This window comes from Sorex araneus, chromosome 7, assembly GCF_027595985.1.
Source record: "Sorex araneus isolate mSorAra2 chromosome 7, mSorAra2.pri, whole genome shotgun sequence".
Lineage (NCBI taxonomy): Eukaryota > Metazoa > Chordata > Mammalia > Eulipotyphla > Soricidae > Sorex > Sorex araneus.
The window spans coordinates 43758745-43776732 of NC_073308.1; the positions used below are offsets into that span (position 1 = coordinate 43758745).

General features: G+C 57.3%; 1 protein-coding gene across 2 annotated transcripts in view; it reads right to left on the bottom strand.

The window, feature by feature from the left end:
* Window positions 1–17988, bottom strand: part of LOXL2 (lysyl oxidase like 2) — a 90009-nt gene that overhangs the window by 8034 nt on the left and 63987 nt on the right. The window contains exons 7-10 of one of the 2 annotated variants that reach the window (XM_055144629.1): window positions 12441–12592; window positions 9099–9266; window positions 7495–7654; window positions 2703–2946 (exon numbers count right to left, since the gene is read on the bottom strand). In XM_055144629.1, coding sequence (XP_055000604.1) covers window positions 2703–2946; window positions 7495–7654; window positions 9099–9266; window positions 12441–12592 — 724 coding nt within the window. Of the gene's footprint in view, window positions 1–2702; window positions 2947–7494; window positions 7658–9098; window positions 9267–12440; window positions 12593–17988 lie in introns of both variants that reach the window. The other variant, XM_004610110.3, reaches the window with a different exon arrangement.

Sequence of the window (17988 nt, forward strand, 5' to 3'; positions counted from 1 at the left end):
TAAGTTATTGGACTAAGGAAAGGAGAAAAAGCCCTAAGTGGCATTTTGCCCTTGAACCTGATCCCCTGGCTGCAGGCGATCAGGAAGGGCTTTGATATGTTGCTTGTGCCACCCCCAATGTGGGGAGTTGGGGAGACTAGAGAGAGACCAAACAGCAAGTGGGAGCATGAGAGATGAGTGAGGGAGACAGGCGGAGACAGGGGGGCGTAGCGAGACTGGAACAGATGCGTGGGGAGAATGGAATAAACGGCAACCCATCACCAACTAGTCTGGCCCTCGTTTCTCCCTTCGTCTGCCCGTGGCTTGGCCGTCCTGGGTGGGGAAGCGGCTCGAGACCACCAACGCAGGCGGGGAGAGAGAGAGCCTCGGATTTCCCAGTCGCTTGGTGCTTACACGCCCACCCCTACCCCACCCTCATGCATGCAGTCGCTGGTGTAAGCTGAGCACCAGCAGGGAGTGACCCCAACAGCCCATGTGCAGAGGCCACGGTACATGGGGGGTGGGGGGCAGGACAGAGTGAGCCTGCTGGATCATGACCCCCTGTGTCCAGCTTCCGGTACCTTCCAAGACTCTGCTGGGATGGAGCAAGGAAGCGCAGAGGTGCTCAGGGGCCCTGGGGTGGCCCCGCTCCCTAGGGCAGTAGGAATCTGGGGTTCAGGACCTAGATCCTTGAGCAGGGAGGAGAGGGAAGCCACAGTCTCTGTGTTTCAGCCCCTAAAGACGAGAGCTGAACGCTCCCCTGGGAATGCGTTTTTTCCAGTCACCACCATCGGGGCCAGGATTCTCCATCCCGCCTCCAGCAACGGGCTTCAGAGCAGCTGCGCTTAAGAGGCAGTGAAGTAGGAAAATGCTTCTAGAAATAAATGCATTTCCGGGTGGGGGAAGTCCGGGCAGAGGTTGGAGTCCTGCAGAAAGGTCCTTCCTCTCCCGGAAGGTCCTCCTGAGCCCTAGGATGGGGGGAAGGGAGCTGGGCAGAGCAGCGGGGCCCCTCCTCCATCTGTGCTGGGCCAGCACAGTCTCCCCCACCTCCCGAACATCTGCCACAAAGATGGAGCCACAGAAAGGGGGCGGGTGGGGGCTCATCTCAGGAAAAGCACCCCCCTGACGTCACCCTGAATATCCTTGGGGCCTCCTGCTCCTGGGGGAGCAGCACGTGCCCACAGACATGTGCTCCTTGCTATGTGAGCCTCGGGGGAACAGCAGATGCAGGGCAGGGGTGCAGAGCCAGCCCCCCCGACCTTGAGGGGGGCTCTGAGGTTTCTGGGGGCTCAGAATGCTTCTCCCTCACTCTTACCTCCTACTGTGGAGGAGACCCACTTCCTTCCTTCCTTCCTTCCTTCCTTCCTTCCTTCCTTCCTTCCTTCCTTCCTTCCTTCCTTCCTCCCTCCCTCCCTCCCTTCCTTCCTTCCTTCCTTCCTTCCTTCCTTCCTTCCTTCCTTCCTTCCTTCCTTCCTTCCTTCCTTTCTTTGCCACACCTGGTGATGCACAGGGGTTACTCCTGGCTTTGCACTCAGGAATTACTCCTGGCAGTGCTTGGTGACCACATGGGATGCTGGGAATTGAACCTGGGCTGGCTGCATACAAGGCAAAAGCCCTACCCGCAGTACTGTGCTCCAGACCCCCACATGTTTTCTTATGAAGCCCCCAAATTTGGCCTAATGAGGACTTCCAGAGCATACAGAAAGTAGAAGCACTTGGGCCCTTTAAGTGTGATCACCTTTGTTTAGAACATGGTTGAACTACTCTGTCCCCGAAAGAATTTTAAAGTGACTAAGGTGATAGTAGAGCAGGTAGGGCATTTATTTGTCTTGCATGTGGCTGATGAGGGTTTGATCCCCAGCATCCCATATAATCCCCTGAGCATCACCAGGAGTAATTCCTGAGTGCAGAGCCAGAAATAGTTCTTGAGCATCAAAAAGTGGAAGGAAGGAAGGAAGGAAGGAAGGAAGGAAGGAAGGAAGGAAGGAAGGAAGGAAGGAAGGAAGGAAGGAAGGAAGGAAGGAAGGAAGGAAGAATTGAAAACATTTCTTTTGCCAGATGCAGGGGCTTGGGCCACGCCAGGTCATGTTTGGGGCTACTCTTGGCTCCGTGCTTGAGGGTCACTCCCAGAGGTTCTCGGGATAAGTGCCTTCACCCCTGTACTATCTCACTACGCCCCCCTCAACGTATTTCTAAATAAACTCACTGTCCAGCAACCACAGAAGCCGGTGACAGAGTATAAACTTGCAGGTCATGTCATGCAGTACAAGTCATGCTTGGAAATCACTGACCCGAAGGTCAGAATAAAAGCCTGTTTCCTCACATTCGCAGTGACAGAGCCAAGGAAGAGAGCACTCACGGAAGGGCTGGGAAGGAGAATGGCGTCAGGCAGTGCAGAAGGCGTGGGGCGGAGCCGACCCCTCTGGCTTAGGTGCACACAGCTCACCTTGGCACTGGACACAGAGTAGGGCATCTCTGTGCTCTCTGGGTGACAGTGTCTGAGAGATGCGGGGATGAAGGCACCTATCCTGAGCACCGCTGGGAGTGACCCTCAGGCACAGAGCCAAGGGTAGCCCCTAACATGACACGACGTGGGTGGCCCAAACCCCTGCATCCGCCAAATGAAATGTTTCCAATGACCCTGTGGCTCAAGGTTCTCTGGGCCCTGTGGGAGGGGGGCAGGGGGCAACCTGGTGGTGAAAGTGGGGGCCAGGAGGGCGCACCTGTGGCAGTCATGCCAGATCCACGCGTGGCGGCCGTTCTTGGGCCGGAAGTCAGACTGGCCGTTGTTGTGGATCTGGGAGGAGAAGCGCAGAAGCCGGCGGTAGCCCGTGGTGGGGTTGGTGCGGGCGGCGGAGGCCGACAGGCAGTTCTCCTCCATGGCGCACTGCAGCATGAACATGGGCCGGTCCTCCAGGTAGGTGGTCTGCTGCACCATCTCCGCGTTCAGGACCAGGTCGGGGGCGGCTGGGGAGGCAGACACGGTGCTCCAGACTCGGTGCTCCCTTCTGGCCCGGATGAACTTAAGTTCCCCCGCGCCCGCCCCCGCCCCCGCCCAGAGCCTCAGGAGGGTCTCTCTTCAGGTGCATCTTCCTGGAGGACCACGACCCCAGACTCCTTTCCCTCACTCACACCCCTGCACACGGCAGCACTCTCGGGCAAATGCTGACTCCCTGCGGGAGGCCTACACCAAGGTTCTTGATTGTTTCAAGTCTTGTTTCAGGCCACCCCCAGCTGAGTTCAAGGCTCACTGGAAGGACCATATTTGGTGTTGGGCATTGGGCTGGGTCGGCTGTATGCAAGACAAGTGCTTTCACCCCCCAACTAGCTCTGTGCTCCATCTCCCTACTTCGAAGTGATGAGTTTTTTTTTTTTTTTTCCAAATAAAGAGCAAATAAGGCTGGAGCAAGAGCACAGTTGTAGGGCTTGCATGCAGCTGACCCGGGTTTAATTTCTCTGCCCCTCTCGGAGAGCCTGGCAAGCTACTGAGAGTACCTCACCCGCACGGCAGAGCCTGGCAAGCTACCCATGGAGTATTAGATATGCCAAAAACTGTAACAAGTCTCAAAATGGAGACATTACTGGTGCCTGCTGGAGCAAGTTGATGAGCAATGGGATGACAGTGATGATGATGACAGCATGAAATTAAACTTTCTGGAGACACTCTTGGGTTTTTTTGCTTTGGAGCCATACCCAAGGACACTTAGAGCTTAATCCTGGCTCTGTGCTTAGCTATCACTCCTAGTGGGGCTGGCAGGACCCATATGTTGTGCCAGGTTTCAAACCCTGTTTGGCTGCGTGCAAGGCAAATGCCCTACTGGCTGTACTATGTCTCTGGCCAGAGATACTTAATCCCTCCATCTGCTTCTTCTGGGAATGCTACAAATGTATTTGCAACAAATTATACTATATGTAAATCTATAGTTTGCTACTATTTCCCATTAGTGGATCTAGACACATTCATTTCATTCACAATCCTATCTCATCTTTAGATATACTGGTTGTTTGGAAGTTTTCAGTTAAGAATGAATGGATGGTGGGCTGGAGCCATAGCACAGCGGGTAGGGCGTTTGCCTTGCACGGGGCTGACCCAGGTTCGATTCCCAGCATCCCATATGGTCCCCCGAGCACCGCCAGGAGTAATTCCTGAGTGCATGAGCCAGGAGTAACCCCTGTGCATTGCCAGGTGTGACCCAAAAAGCTACGAATGAAGGGATGGTGACTTCCTGGAGCCAATCTATGGATATGATGTTTTTTCTCTGAATAGATTTCGCTAGGCCACTTCCACAGTGGACACTGGCTCTGCACTATGAAGTTGCTAAGAATAGATGGGGCTGCCTTTTTCTTCTGTTTGAAGGTGTGAAAGATTGAACCCAGGGCCTCACACATGTGAGGAAAAAAACACTATTGCTAAGTCACATCCCCCACCAGAGGCAGCCTATTTTTAAGAGAAACATTTCCATGCATTTGCCAAATCTTCTTAATAGGCTCCTCCAGTTTCCACCCACACTGTCGCTCTGCTGGAGAATTTCCCCCCTGGGTACATCATTTAAAACGCGCTCAATTTACTCAATTAGTGCATTGCACATAGCCAAGTGTTAAGAAACAAAAATTACCAATGATATGCTTACTAAACAACTGTTTGGCTTCTCGAACGAAGATTAACCATTAGTTCCCCTGTAGAAGTGAGACTGACTTTTGGATAATGATATTATATGGATAACGTCCAGCCTCTTATCTTCTGACAAGAGACTGTGGAGTCTGGAGTCCAAGTGCATCTGGGAGCCTGGCCGGGCTCCAGTTCCCAGGGCCCCGGAGTGCTCCCTGCTGCTCCACCCGCTTCTGGGCCTCGGAGATGCACAAACACACATCCACTCACGTAACAGGCCGAACGGGCCGAGGGGGGGCAGCAGACCCACCCGAGGGACAGGTGTGGTGAGGATGTAGAGTGGGGAGGGCAGGGTAGGCACCAGGAGGCTCTAATTGGCTGGGAAAATTGGTTTCTCTTGGGGTAAGCCAGGAGGCAGCGTTTCTGACAGAGTGCTCTGGGCTGTGTGTGGGTAGGTGTGTGTGTGTAGCAGGGCAAGGAGAGCTATTGAGTCTCTCCCTTTCTTTTTTTAAAAAAATTTATTATTATTATTAATTTTTTTAAAGTTTTATTATTTTTAAGGGTTTGTTTTGTTTTGGTTTTTTGCTTTTTGGATCACACCCGGTGATACACATGGATTACTCCTGGCTCTGCACTCAGGAATTACCCCTGGCGGTGCTCAGGGGATCATATGGGCTGCTGGGAATCGAACCCGGGTCGGCCGCGTGCAAGGCAAACACCCTACCCGCTGTGCTATTGCTCCAGACCCTTTAAGGGTTTTTTTTTTTTTTTTTTAACCACACCCAGCAGAGCTCAGGGTTTACTCCTGGCACTCAGGGATCACTCCTGGCAGGCTCAGGGGACCAGATGGGGGGCTGAGGAGCGAACCCAGGTTTGCTGCATGCAAGGCATACACCCTCCTACCGTGCTATCTCTCTGGCCCCAAGTACACTAGTTGGTACCTAATGGGTGACAGGCCCTCAACTTCGGGGCTTTCCTGTGGAGGATAGCAGCGCTCCAGTAGTGGAACCTGGTTGGCCCGGGAGCTGTATTCTAGCACACACCATGGAATGCCCTGCTTGCCGAACATTCAGAACACCCACCGGAATCTCCTCAGAAGCCTGTACTCACCCCCCACCCACTAGAATAGTGCAGTGGGCTTCATTCAGGGGCTGGTGCCAAGCCAGAAGTCCAAGGAGGCAATCCACGAACTTCCTGCTGGTTCAGGGACAAGTCATGGCTAGCTAGCACAAGGCAATGCCTGGGTCAGGACTATTCTCAATACGGATGATATATCATTTCAAAATAAATAATGATTTTATTTTTGCAGTTACAGATTGCAAAATATTTCTCCTGTTTTCAGCAGCCTGCAGACACGAAAGGGTGAAAACCAGCCAAAGAGGTGGCCTCACTCTCTGGACAGTGCCCCAGGACCTGCGAGAGTGGGCTTTTTCGGAACCAGGGTTTGGCTTCTATCTTCTGGGATATAATGAAATACATCCAATGGTTCCGATGTCCCTGTTTTCTCTGACTGCTGGGAAGATCACTATACAATTCATACCCTCCCCATAGAAAATGTATCAGAATGCAGAGTATCTATTCCTTATTGATCTCTCTCAGTGATTTCATTTTTGTTTTGGTTTGGGGGCCACACCCAGACCTAGAGAGTTTGTGCCTAGAGAGTGACCCTGGGGGGCGGGGAGGGGGGGCAGTGCTGGAGGGGTCTGTGGTACAGCAGGCTCTCCTGGGTCTCTGCCATCTAGCTACATGGAGGTCAAGTTCGCCCCCTCCTGTGCTCTCCCTCCAGCGCCTCTGGGCTATTCTAAGCCAGTATCTTTTGGAGAGTATACCTACTTTCCTTTCATCAGCTCTTATCTTGTGTCACCTACAAGGTCTCTCAGGTTCCTATTACCTCAATCTCCTTCTGGAAAAGGTGGCAAGTTACAGTATAAAGGCATCCACATTGGGGCTGGAACAATAGCACAGCGGGTAGGGCGTTTGCTTTGCATGCAGCCAACCAGGTTTGATTCCCAGCATCCCATATGGTCCCCCGAGCACCGCCAGGAGTAATTCCTGAGTGCATGAGCCTGGAGTAACCCCTGTGCATCGCCGGTTGTGACCCAAAAAGAAAATAATCAAATAAATAAAGATATCCACAAGCTCAAATAGGGCCTGTGAAAAAGAGTGGAGTGTTTCCTACTGGAGGCTGGGGTGAGGGGTGGGGACTGGGGGGGGGGTGTAGAGCACCCACTCCCAGGGAACTGAATGCCTGGCAGGGGATGCTACAGCTCAGGGTGCAGCTGAGAAGTTGGCCCCTGGCTGGTGAGTCCTCTCAAGCGTGAGGACCCATAGTGCTGTGGGGAGGAGGTTTGCCTTGCACGCGGCCCACCGGGTTCAATTCCCAGCATCCTGGGGGCGGGGGAGTCCGACAGGAACAGGTCCCCTAAGAGGCCCCACAGTTCTCTCTGATGTTAGGGTGCCCCATGGGCTGGGGCATCCTGGGTCCTGCTCAACTCCCCTTCTCTCTAGTAGTCAGCAGGGAGTGTAAATGCAGGGGCTGCCCCAGGAGCAGAGCAGAGCGGCAGGAAGCCCCCACTCGGGAAGCAGTTCTGTCTGCTTCTACTTCTCCGTCCCAGACGCCACCTCAGAGGAGGGAGTGACCGGCCCCGTGGAAGGCCGAGGATGGCCAGTGCTGCTTCATCCACTGACCCAGACCACTTCGATAGTGGACACTGGCCCTGCAGTATGAGCCCAGGCACCTCCTCCTTCTCCTTCCGTTTGCCATCGGCAGGTTCTGTGGGGGGCTGGGTCGTCCCTCCTACCCTAAACCTCCGCTCCCTGGCCAGAACGCAGAGCCCCGAGCCGCCCCGGGGCTAACCGTGGGACCAGGCTGTCTGGCCTCAGTCCCAGGACCCTCAGGAACTCACTTTCCGAGCAGGCGACTCCAGCCCCGAACTGCACTCCCCCTTCGGGGCAGGTCACGTCCTCGTCGTGCCGACAGTGTGCCAGGGACAGCTCCGTGCCCGAGCATTTCACGCCGCTCATGACCACTTTGTTGGCGTAGATGTTTCCCTGCCAGTACCAGGTCTCCTAGAAAGAATCGGCCAAAGACATGCCAGGAGGCATCTGAAACTTATATTTTTGAACATTTTTGTCAACTTTTTAGCTATAGAAACCTCCAGATTTTAACGGGCCCCTTCTCCAGACACGGCCATGGCGACATGAGTCATGCATGGGCAGAGACAGAATCCAGTACTCGGACCCTGTCCTGGGGGCTCGGCCTCTCTGCTCCCTGAGGGGCGTCAGGGTTGCAGTCAAACTGCTGCCGAACGGTCAGTCGGGAAGGCCAGCCCTGCCCACCCGCTGCCCACTCCCAGCCTGTCGGGGGCGGGCGTGACTGTCGCCCGAATGTGGGTGCAGACACTCAGTCCTGGTCAGAAGCGGCCGAGGAAAGGAAGTCAAGTGCCACGGAGCCCACTTGCTCTATGTCCACAGAGCCTGTGGTCATCTCTCTGGAGACCTGCCTGTAAAGCCTGTGGGATGGACGCTTCGGGAAGGGACAGGACTTGTACTCTAGAGTGACGTGGTGCTGACATCTGTTGCTCCCCCTAGCTGAGAGGCCCAGGCATGAAGGAACGAGAAGGAACGAGAATATCCCCCACGGGGGCTCAGAACACCCAGCCTCCGGGAAGCAGTACTGATGGGGTACTGGCGGGGAGGGCGTCCCGGGAGCAGAGCGTGCAGAAGGGGTGTGGGCTGCCCGCCCCCCCCGCCTGGTACTGGGAGCGCCCCTGCAGGGGCCCAGTGCAGAGCTCTCTGGCCCTCTCCTGAAGGGCCAGAGTGTAGGGGAGCCAAACGCAGTGGCGGGTGGGGGCTCCGGCTTCCCCTGTTCTGAGAGAAGCTTGAGGAAAGTGTTTCGAGTCGGGGCCCCAGGGGAATGGGACAGGAAAGGAGTCAGGGCCATGGGGAGTGGCCACTGCCCATGCCATTCACACTGGCCCCGTGGGGGGTCACTCAGCTCCCCCACCGGCCTCTCTCCCAGCATTCTACAAGGGGGGGTGTCCCTTTCCCTCACAGCAGAGGGTCCAGAGCAGGACATGGTGTTCCTGTGCTATCTCTGGGGGGCCTGGAGGGGCTCAGCCGTGTCACCCCTCACGCACACGGCTGTGTCCCAGCTGTGACAGGCACAGACGCCGGCCAGGGCTCAGTGGAGATAAGAGCTTGGCTGCCGGTGGGGACTCATGTTCTCGTCCAGGGAGTCTGGGGTGCGGGGCCTCGGCCGGGCAGTTTCTGTCACCCAGAGGGCTGAGCTGCTTCTCTCTGTACTCCCAGACTCTCCAGAACCATGTGAACCCCAGAAATTAGCTGAGGACACCGAGGCCGAGGGGTGGGGTGGGGCACAGCCTGTCCCAGAATTCAACGGAGAGTTCCTCCTCCTGGCTCCAGGGGTCCCGGCGCTCTGGGGGAGGGTCTGTGGGAAACGGGGCTGGGGGCGCCGCGGGGGCACAGGCTTGGGGGCAGGGCTGCTCACCTGGAAGGCGTTGCTGGCGAACCCGAGGCCCAGCTGCCGGCAGACCACCATGGCCTCCACAATGCCCCAGTTCTCGCCACACACGACCCCCCACACGAGGGACCCGTTCCTCTCGGCCAGCACTTCCACCCGGCCCTCGTAGGGGTTACGGCCCCCGTTCAGGCGCAGCTGCGGATGAGGAAGGCATGGTCACTGGAAGGCATGCGGGCGCTGCCCCCCCCATGCCACCCACCCAGTCTCCCCTGGCTCCAAGCCCAAAGTGCTGGTGGGACCCGTCAGATTCTGTTCTTTCCCATTTCTCTGTTTGCTTGGTTGATTTTTCCTTTCTATAGGTCATACTGGACCGGAGCGATAGCACAGTGGGTAGGGCATTTGCCTTGCACGCCGCCCGACCTGGGTTGATTCCTCCATCCCTCTCGGAGAGCCTGGCAAGCTACCCGTGGCATATCCGATATGCCAAAAACAGTAACAAGTCTCACAATGGAGACGTTACTGGTGCCCGCTTGAGCAAATTGATGAACAGCGGGATGACAGTGCAGTGCTATGGGCCATACTCAGTGGTGCTCAGGGCTTCCTTCCTTCTGGCTCTGTGCTCAGTGGTCACTTAAAGCAGTCAAGGAACCAGATCTGGCGCTGAGGATGGAATGAGGGGGCGAGGGGGTCATCCGCATGGCAGTGTCTTACACCCCTGTACTGTCTCTCCAGCCCCAGGGGCCCGTCAGAGCCAACAGCCCCACCGAGAGCCCAAGGCAGGCCAGCCTCATGCCATCCTGCTTCTAAACTTGCCCCTACCTGTCCATCTACGTGGCCCAGCCCTGCCAGCAGCCTTCCAGAAACAGCTACAGGCTGGCGAACAGTTCCCGGGCACCACTAGCGCCAAATGAGCTGGAGGCGGCAGGGTCGGCCAGGAGCCTCTGCCACTCCTCCCTCCCTCAGCCCGGGGAGGGCGCCAGGGGACGGGGAAAGGGGCTTCCCTGGCATCCCCGCACTTCCCTTTCCTGTGCCTGTGGCTGGCAGGCAGCCCCGGGCTGGGGCAGGGAAGGAAGCGCAGGGTGGAGCAGGCAGGCCCACGTGCGTGTGTGTGTGTGTGTGCGCGCGCGCTCGCACACACACACACACACACACACACACAGAGACGGCACGCACACAGTATCCAGATAAGGCTGGGTTGGCCAGTTTCCACACCTACTGGGCAGCTGGGGGCGGGGGGGGGGAGGGGGAGGCGAGTAACCCCGCCCTGATGTGAGCAGACAGGAAGCAGGGCCCTATCCAGCTCCCCCTCCACGCCCAGCTGCTTCTGCAGCCAGGCCAAGCCCACAGCTCAAGGGCAGCGGGAGGTCAGTGCCGTGTCACGGGCCCTGGTGGCTTGTGGCCTGGGAAACGCATCTGCCGTTCCCAGAGGCTTCCCCACCCTTCCACTGAACTGTGGGTCCCCAGTGTTGCTTTCCCTTTGCTGTGCCTTAGGGGACGAGGCCGCCTCGTTCCACGCCTGTCACCTGGCAGCCGTTCAGCAGAAAGCCGTTTCCTATGAAACAAGGCAACTGAGGGCCCTTTGCTCTCAGGTTCCCCGAGAAAGGACGGGAAGCTGCCCAGAGTGATGGAACCCTTCCAAAAAAAAAAAAAAAACAAAGGAACTCCTCGCTCAGAGCAACTGTAAATTGTAACCAACTGGCTGTTGTCTCCTTCTTCAGATTCATGTGCTACAACGTGACCCCCAAGGTCACTGTACTGGGAGCTCTGCACAGTCTAGCCAAGGCTGGACGAGGCCGTGTGTGCAGGAGGGCCACGCCCGGGAGAGACGGCCCTGGAGGGACGCTCAGGCCCGAGCCTCCAGCCTCTGCCTGCAGAACGGTGGGCAATATTCCCACGGTTGATGCCGCCCCCGAGGTGTCATCATTCGGCCCCTAGACACCCAGGCACATGATGGAACCTGGGAGTCTGCACTGTGCTGCCCAGGCCCAATGGATGCCCTTGGGCCCCCCAAATGGTCACACCATGGGAAGCTGGTCCCCAAGCCAGCAAGAACACCAGGGCCACCCAAGGAAACGTCACTCTTTTTTATTTTGTATTTTTTTTGCTTTCTGGCTCACACCCAGCAATGCTTAGGGGTTCCTCCTGGCTCATGCACTCAGGAATTACCCCTGCGGTGCTCGGGGGATCATATGGCATGCCTGGGACTGAACCTGGGTTGGCCGCATGCAAGGCAAACGCCCTAACCACTGTGTTATCACTCCGGCCCCCAAGGAAATGTCTTCACGGGGAACCAACACCCCATGACCAGCCCAGGGACCAGAATGGCATGTCCAGGAGTGAATTTTTCCCACACAGGCTCACCCCGACAGAGCAGCTCTGGAAAACTTCATTTCTCTGGTCTTGGTCTGTCCCTGGGCTTAAAACACCCCCGCCCCGCTCCCCTGCTGTGCTTCCTCTCTGCCGGTCTAGAGAGGGGGTGGCTTTGCACATGGGGCTCCTACACTGCAGCCTGCACAAAGGCCCCACGAGGCCGCTGGCTTCCCACACCAGCCCCCGGCTCGGCAGTCAGACCGCGCCCAGGCAGTGCACGGCGGGAGGTGGGCTGAGGGCCTCCCCAGGAGTCCAGGAGAACTTTGTTCTGGAGCCCTGTGGACTGTGGACGCCACGGCCAGAAAGTACCTTCAGGATTGGAGATGTGCCCAACACGCGGGCACAGGCTTTGCGTGCAGAAAGCCAGGGTCCTACCCTGCTCTGCAGAGTCCCTAGTACCCCAGGAGCGACCCCCAAGCACAAGGCCAAGAGCAGTTGCCAGAGCACCCTTGGGGGTGACCCCCCCAAACCAAACAGTCACAGTCATTGTCGCTCTGATGTCCTGTGTCTGCTCGCCCATCACCCGTCGGTGATGCTGGACTTTGGGCACAGGACGGTGGCCCGTCCCTTGGAAGATAGGGGGAAGCCCAGCAGGGTGATTGCCTCACGCTGAGCCAGGTCGGGAGGGTCTGCAGGGACCAGACTAGGGGGCCAGAGGCTGTCTCTGCTGGAATGCCGGGCCCTGTCCTCTGGCCTGGACAGGCCTGTCTTGTGCTTCCCCTGGGTGGTTTGCAGACCTGCTGTGGGGTGGTTCCCCGGGTTCTGAGAAAGGGCCCAGGACACAGTGTCCCCACCGCAGGGGACCTGGAGTCGCTGTGGAAAGGTCTGAGTCAGTCCAGTCCCACAGTGGGACACACACAGTGATGCCCAAACCCTGCCAGAGGGCGGCGCCTCCATGTCCTCACCCGCACCCTGACACACGTGGGTGGGGATGTCCCGGTGACCAGAGCCCCAGTGCCCTGCACGCCCCGGCATGCTGTGAGCATGCAGCGAGCTCACCTTTTTCTGGAAGCCCATGGCAGGGACGTTACACCGCACCCCTGCGTCTTCCTCGTGGTTGCAGCCCTGAGACTCGGCGTTGAACTTGCAGTCCGTGATGGACTTCTCGCTGCCCGTGCACTCGATCTCATTGAGGTGGATGGGGCCTATCCCTGTGGAGTAGGGACACGTGCGTCAGGGGAGTGTCCGAGGGACATGTTGCCCCCCAGAACACGCCTCTCCAGCCCCCAAGGCCTATGCCCACTCCCACTCTGGTAGAAAGGTAGAAACTGCTTTATCTGCAGGGGGAGATGTCACACCTAGAGGGGCTCAGGGCTTACTCCTGGCTCTGTGCTGGGGGTCACTCCTGGTGGGCTTGGGAAACCACATGGGGTGCTGGGGCTCGAACTCCAGCCAGCAGTGTGCAAGGCAAGTAACCTGCCCACTGTAGATCTCTCTGGGCCCTGGAACTTGCTTCTCATCCTAGGACCACCAGAGAGCAAAAACAATTTGCCACAACTTTTTTTTGGGGGGAGGGGGGCAAAAACTATTTCTGCATGACCTTGGCCAATCCCTCTGCCTCTCAGGATCCTGGAATTCTTATGGGCATAGGGGATCAGACTAGGAATCACTTTTCCAATTGCAATAAATACCCCACAAGCCAAAATCTGAAAGGGGTGACTATTAGCATGGAGTTAGGGTCCCTGCAGGCAACAGGGGACACAGATGGGATGACTAGAGTTAGATGATGGATATGGAAAGTAAAGGAGTGGGCAGGAAGTCAGGGGAAATGCATGAACCCAGCCCGCCACAGCACTCAGCTGATGGGCAGGAGTCAAACTGCTGAAGTTGGCGGCCCTGGACAATCTCTGACCCTGGAGGGCACAGATGCCTCTGGGAGTCTGGCTTCTCTCCTTCCCTCTCTCCCTCCCCATCTCTCTTCCTCCCTCCCTCTCCCTCTCCATTCTGCCCACCTGCCCACCTCCCCCTCTCAGGGCACCCTGCTCAGGCCACATCCTCCTGCCTCTGGGTCCCTGGGTACCATGCAAGGGTGGGGTGCGGGTGCAAACAGGAAGCGTCTCTCCATCTCTGGCCAAGAGCGAGCCTTCCCAGACGGCGAGCTTTCAGGCCATCAGCTCACAAAGCCAGCTCTCCTGCAGCCTGTTCCACCAGGGGGAACCAGCCCAGCACCATCCCTCTGCTGCCCACCCCCCACATCAAACCCTCCCTCTCCCCCACCCGCTCCTCCCTCTCCGGCTTCACTCCCTTCCGCGCAGGGAGAATCTCAGGGACTGGCTCTGCTCTGCTTCCAGTGGTGGCTGCCGCCTTGGGCTTCCCGGCCACCCCTCCCGCCTCAGGACACAGCAGGACCCCGAGGTCCTCCCCAGAGCCGCCTCCTCTTCTGTAGCCGCTGAAAGGCAACGGCCGCCTCTGGGTGCCCCGTCTCGGCTTCCCCACCCCCCCTGCCCTGTCATCTCTCACTGGGGCGAACACATCTGTCCACCTGCAGCCCGGGAGACTGGAAGGCCTGTGGAATTTGTGGGCTCCCAGGGGGCGGCCCAGCACTGGCTCTCTCACAGTGCTCGGGGTGGGGAGAGCCCCCAGTCCCTGTGGCCGTCCTGTGCTACAAATGGTGTCTGGACAGCACCTCGACCTCAGAGGCTGAGCTCGGGGCCGGGGGCTATGTAGGGTTGGGCCTGGTCAGGGCACGCTCACGATGAGCTGGGGACGGGATGCAGGTTCCACGGTCTGTAATGTGGAACTGATGAAGACGGGGCGGGGGTTGGCTCTGGAGTTGGGAGTCCGGGAGGCCGAAACCCCTTCCAGCTGCAACCCGTGCTCCAGGGAGCAGCCAAGTTTCCATCCCCGGGCAACTCGGAAGGGAACGCCGCTTCCAGCGCCTCGGAATGTTTGATGAGTTTTACAAAATGTGTATAAACACTTGTATGACTAAGGCCGGAAGCATCCAAGGACTCGGCATGAAAAGGTTGGGACGAAGCAGCCTAAGGGGCTGGGCTGATGGGCGCAGGGGCGCTGTCGGGGGGAGCAAGTGTCCCTCATTTTATTAATCACCTCGCACTGCTTGCATGGACTCACCGAACCATCGCAAGCACCGGAGACAAGGGACGAGAACACAGGGGAAGGAAGCCGTGCCTGCTGGGGGCAGGGGGGCGGGGGGGGGCGGTGGCGAGGAGGGCAGGAGGGCGGGGGGGGGGGCGGTGGCGAGGAGGGCAGGCAGGAATCTGGGCTCAACACACATCTACACCTCCTTGCCCAAAGCTGCTCCAGCTTCCCCCCACCCGAGGCTGGCTTCCTTCCGCCCATCTAAGCGCCAGCAACGGCCCCGGAAGGAAGATTTCCAGCCCGTCCTCCTGCTCAGGCTTGATCACACCCTTGTCAACACTTCCTCCCACACCTCCAGCAGGCAGCAGCTCACTGCAGATGGGCACCAGCCTCATCTCCTTGGCAGCTCGGATGCCCTGAGTACTACCTCGCCCAGCCAGGGGCAGTAGACTCCCCTACCTTGCAGCCCAGAGAGATGAAATATGAAATTAAGGCAGATACCGCCAGGTACTGGGAACTCCGGAAACAAATGGCATTATTTCTTGCCTCATTGATTAATCAGCAATGTAAATTCTCTTTAATTGAACTCACTTCTCATTCCCCACGTGCTACGGGGACCATCTAGATCACAGAAACTCTGATCAAGTTCTGGAAAGAACCAGATTTTCCTGCCCAGGTAGGATTCAGCCCAAACAGTACCGATGATCGCGGGGTCTCTAGACAAAGGACCAGCTTGAGAAGAAAGTTAACTACAAGAGACTCACCCCTGCTTCCTTCCTGTGGCCCCCTGCCTGCTGATTGCTCCCGAGTCTCAGGCCAGTCCCTCATGTCCATGCTTTGCACGTTTTGCCCCCTAGAATATCTCAGTTGAGAAATGCTGCTTTGGACTCTAACATTTGGTCTAACTTTTGTAGGCTTGGAGCGAGGGGCCCTCTTTCCTGGAGCAGAAGCAAACAGGACCGAGAGGTGGGCCCAGGGGCAGCGTGACCAGTCTACGTTCTTGGAGACCTCCCTGCACCCTCTGGGTCCGAGGGGCTACAGCAAGCAGGAGGCATTACTGGGACACCAGCCTGGGTCCCGTGGCAGCGGAGAGTGTGGGGGCACTCCTGGCTCCTCTGCCTTGCTTGGTTTCACCTGACCCCCAGCCTTCCCCTCCTCCTGGGTTCGGGACACTCCCAAGTGCTCCTCAGGCTGATTTTCCTACCTTCACCAGGGTCCTGCTCTCCCCCGGGTATAAGCCTCAGCCTTGGGGCGCTGGGCTGGAGCAGGCACCGGGTTCTGAGGGAAAACCACACTTTGGCACGATGCTCTGGATGCTGGATAAGCCGTTACTGCCGCGTCTCACTGAGACATCACAGTTTGCTAGTAAGCGCTCTCCGCACTCAGCACCGTAAAAGCGGACTGTGCTTTGCGGGCCCCGTTCCAGGGCTGGGTGTGCGGCACACATTCTCACAGACACTTTTTTGGGTTTTGTTTTTGGATCACACACCCAGCACTGCTCAGGGATGACTCCTGGTAGTGCTCCCTGCTCAGGAGACCCCATGTGGCACTGCAGGTGGGACTGGGGCCAGCCACACACGAGACAAGAGACTTAAGCCCTGAACAAATCCCTACGGCTCCGTCACAGGATCCTTATTAGGGCTCTGGGCCACAGGCACTAACCTAAAGATATTCTACATAATCGACTATCATGAGAAGAAAGTTTCAGAGTAACCACTGGCCGCGGTGAGCACCAGGGAGTGCGGCTAATCCAAATTGACACGTGCAGTACACAAAGCAAGAAACATCTCATTAATAGCACTTACACTTCGAGATCACATTCCGGGCTAAAAGAAAATATATTACAAAAATCAACTTTACCTGTTTCTTAGTTTTGGGTCACACCCATTGAGACTTACGGGTTATTCCTGGCTCTGAGCTCAGGAATTACTACTGCTGGTGACCAGAGGGGGTGCTAAGGATCAAACCCAGGTTGGCTGCATAGAAGGCAAATACCTTACCCGCTGTGCTATTACTCTGGCACCCTGTTTAATTTAAGTGATACGGTTCAGAGGATATTCCTATGGGACCTCAGGTGGACTGGATGCTGAAACTTTTTTTTTGTTTATTTGGGGGGGGGGGGTCACACCTGATGATGCTCAGGGATGACTACACTCAGGATATTGACTATATGGGATGCCAGGATTGAACCCAGGTCAGCTGCATGCAAGGGAGACGCCACACCCACTATACTCTTGCTCTGGCCCCATGGATGCTGAAACTTTTTACCTACCCTTAGTATCCCACTGGAGCACACTCATCTTTTCTGGCCAACTGAATGTTCCTGTGGAACTATGCTCGGAACACAGACGAAACACCAAGGCCAGAAAGATAAGGCTCCCGGCGTTAGCGCTCAGCCTCTTGCGGGGGAGGGGGCAGCCGTGCATCCCCGGCAGCTGAGCAGATGCCCTGGAGGGGCTGCCGCTGGGTGAGGAGAGCAGGGTCCGAGCTCACCAGAGGCTCAGTGAGAACACAGCTCAGAATCCCGAATCCAGTTCCCATTTGCAGGGAGAAGGTCAGGTCCAGAGGCCGGTCAAAGTCACTGAACAAGTGGGTGGCAGTCGGACCAGGACAAGACTGACTGACTCAGTCCTTGCCCTGGTGTCACCCCCAGAGACAGGCTGACCCAGGGTCCCCTCACAGCCAGAGCACCCGGCGGCCCTGAGGCCTGACGTCACCTCTGGACCTGCCCTTTCTGCCTCTGAGAGGGGCCCGGCCCGAGGCACAGAGCATCAATCACGCCCCGGACCTGTCAAGGACAGCAGCAGAAATGTCAAAGGTCTTTCTCCCAGTGCTGCAGGCCCACGGAAAACTTTGGGCACACTGGGCGATGAAAGAAATAGGCCAAATAGCACACGCCCATGGCAAATGGAATGTCCGCGTCATCCCGGGCCTGTTTACCCCTCGGATGAGTGGCCTTTGTCCTGCAGGAAGCACCAGTGACATCCCACTGGCCTGGAAGCCCACAGGCAGCGAAGTGGACTGTGTGAGTATTGAAGCCGCCAGAGAAACTGAACCACTGCCACGTCAGGGTTAAACAACTGCTGGATTGCCCGAGGCCAAGGGAAAGAACCCCTCAGGCCCACCCTCGAGTTTCCCGTGGACGCGGGAGGCTTGCAGAGATCGGAGAACGGAGATTAAGCTCTGAATCCCAACAGCATGGAGCCAAGGTGTTGCTCTGTCTTTCTCTAGCACGAACGACCAGGGTGGCCCTGCGCCCGTTTCCAAATTTATCATCTATGGGTGCCTGAGGTTCTCCCCCGAGCACTGTCTGTGGTTCTTGAACTCTCTTTCCTCCAGAGTGCTCGTGGGGACTTTCTGTGGGGGAGGGAAAATGCCCAAAGGCTTGGGCCTTCCCCAGCCACCCGTGGGGCCCATCCCGGAGCCTCCAAGCCGCCTGATCCCGACGGGCGGAGAGCCTGTGAGCTAATGTCCTTTGCCCCTCAACCCACACCTGTCCCAGGAG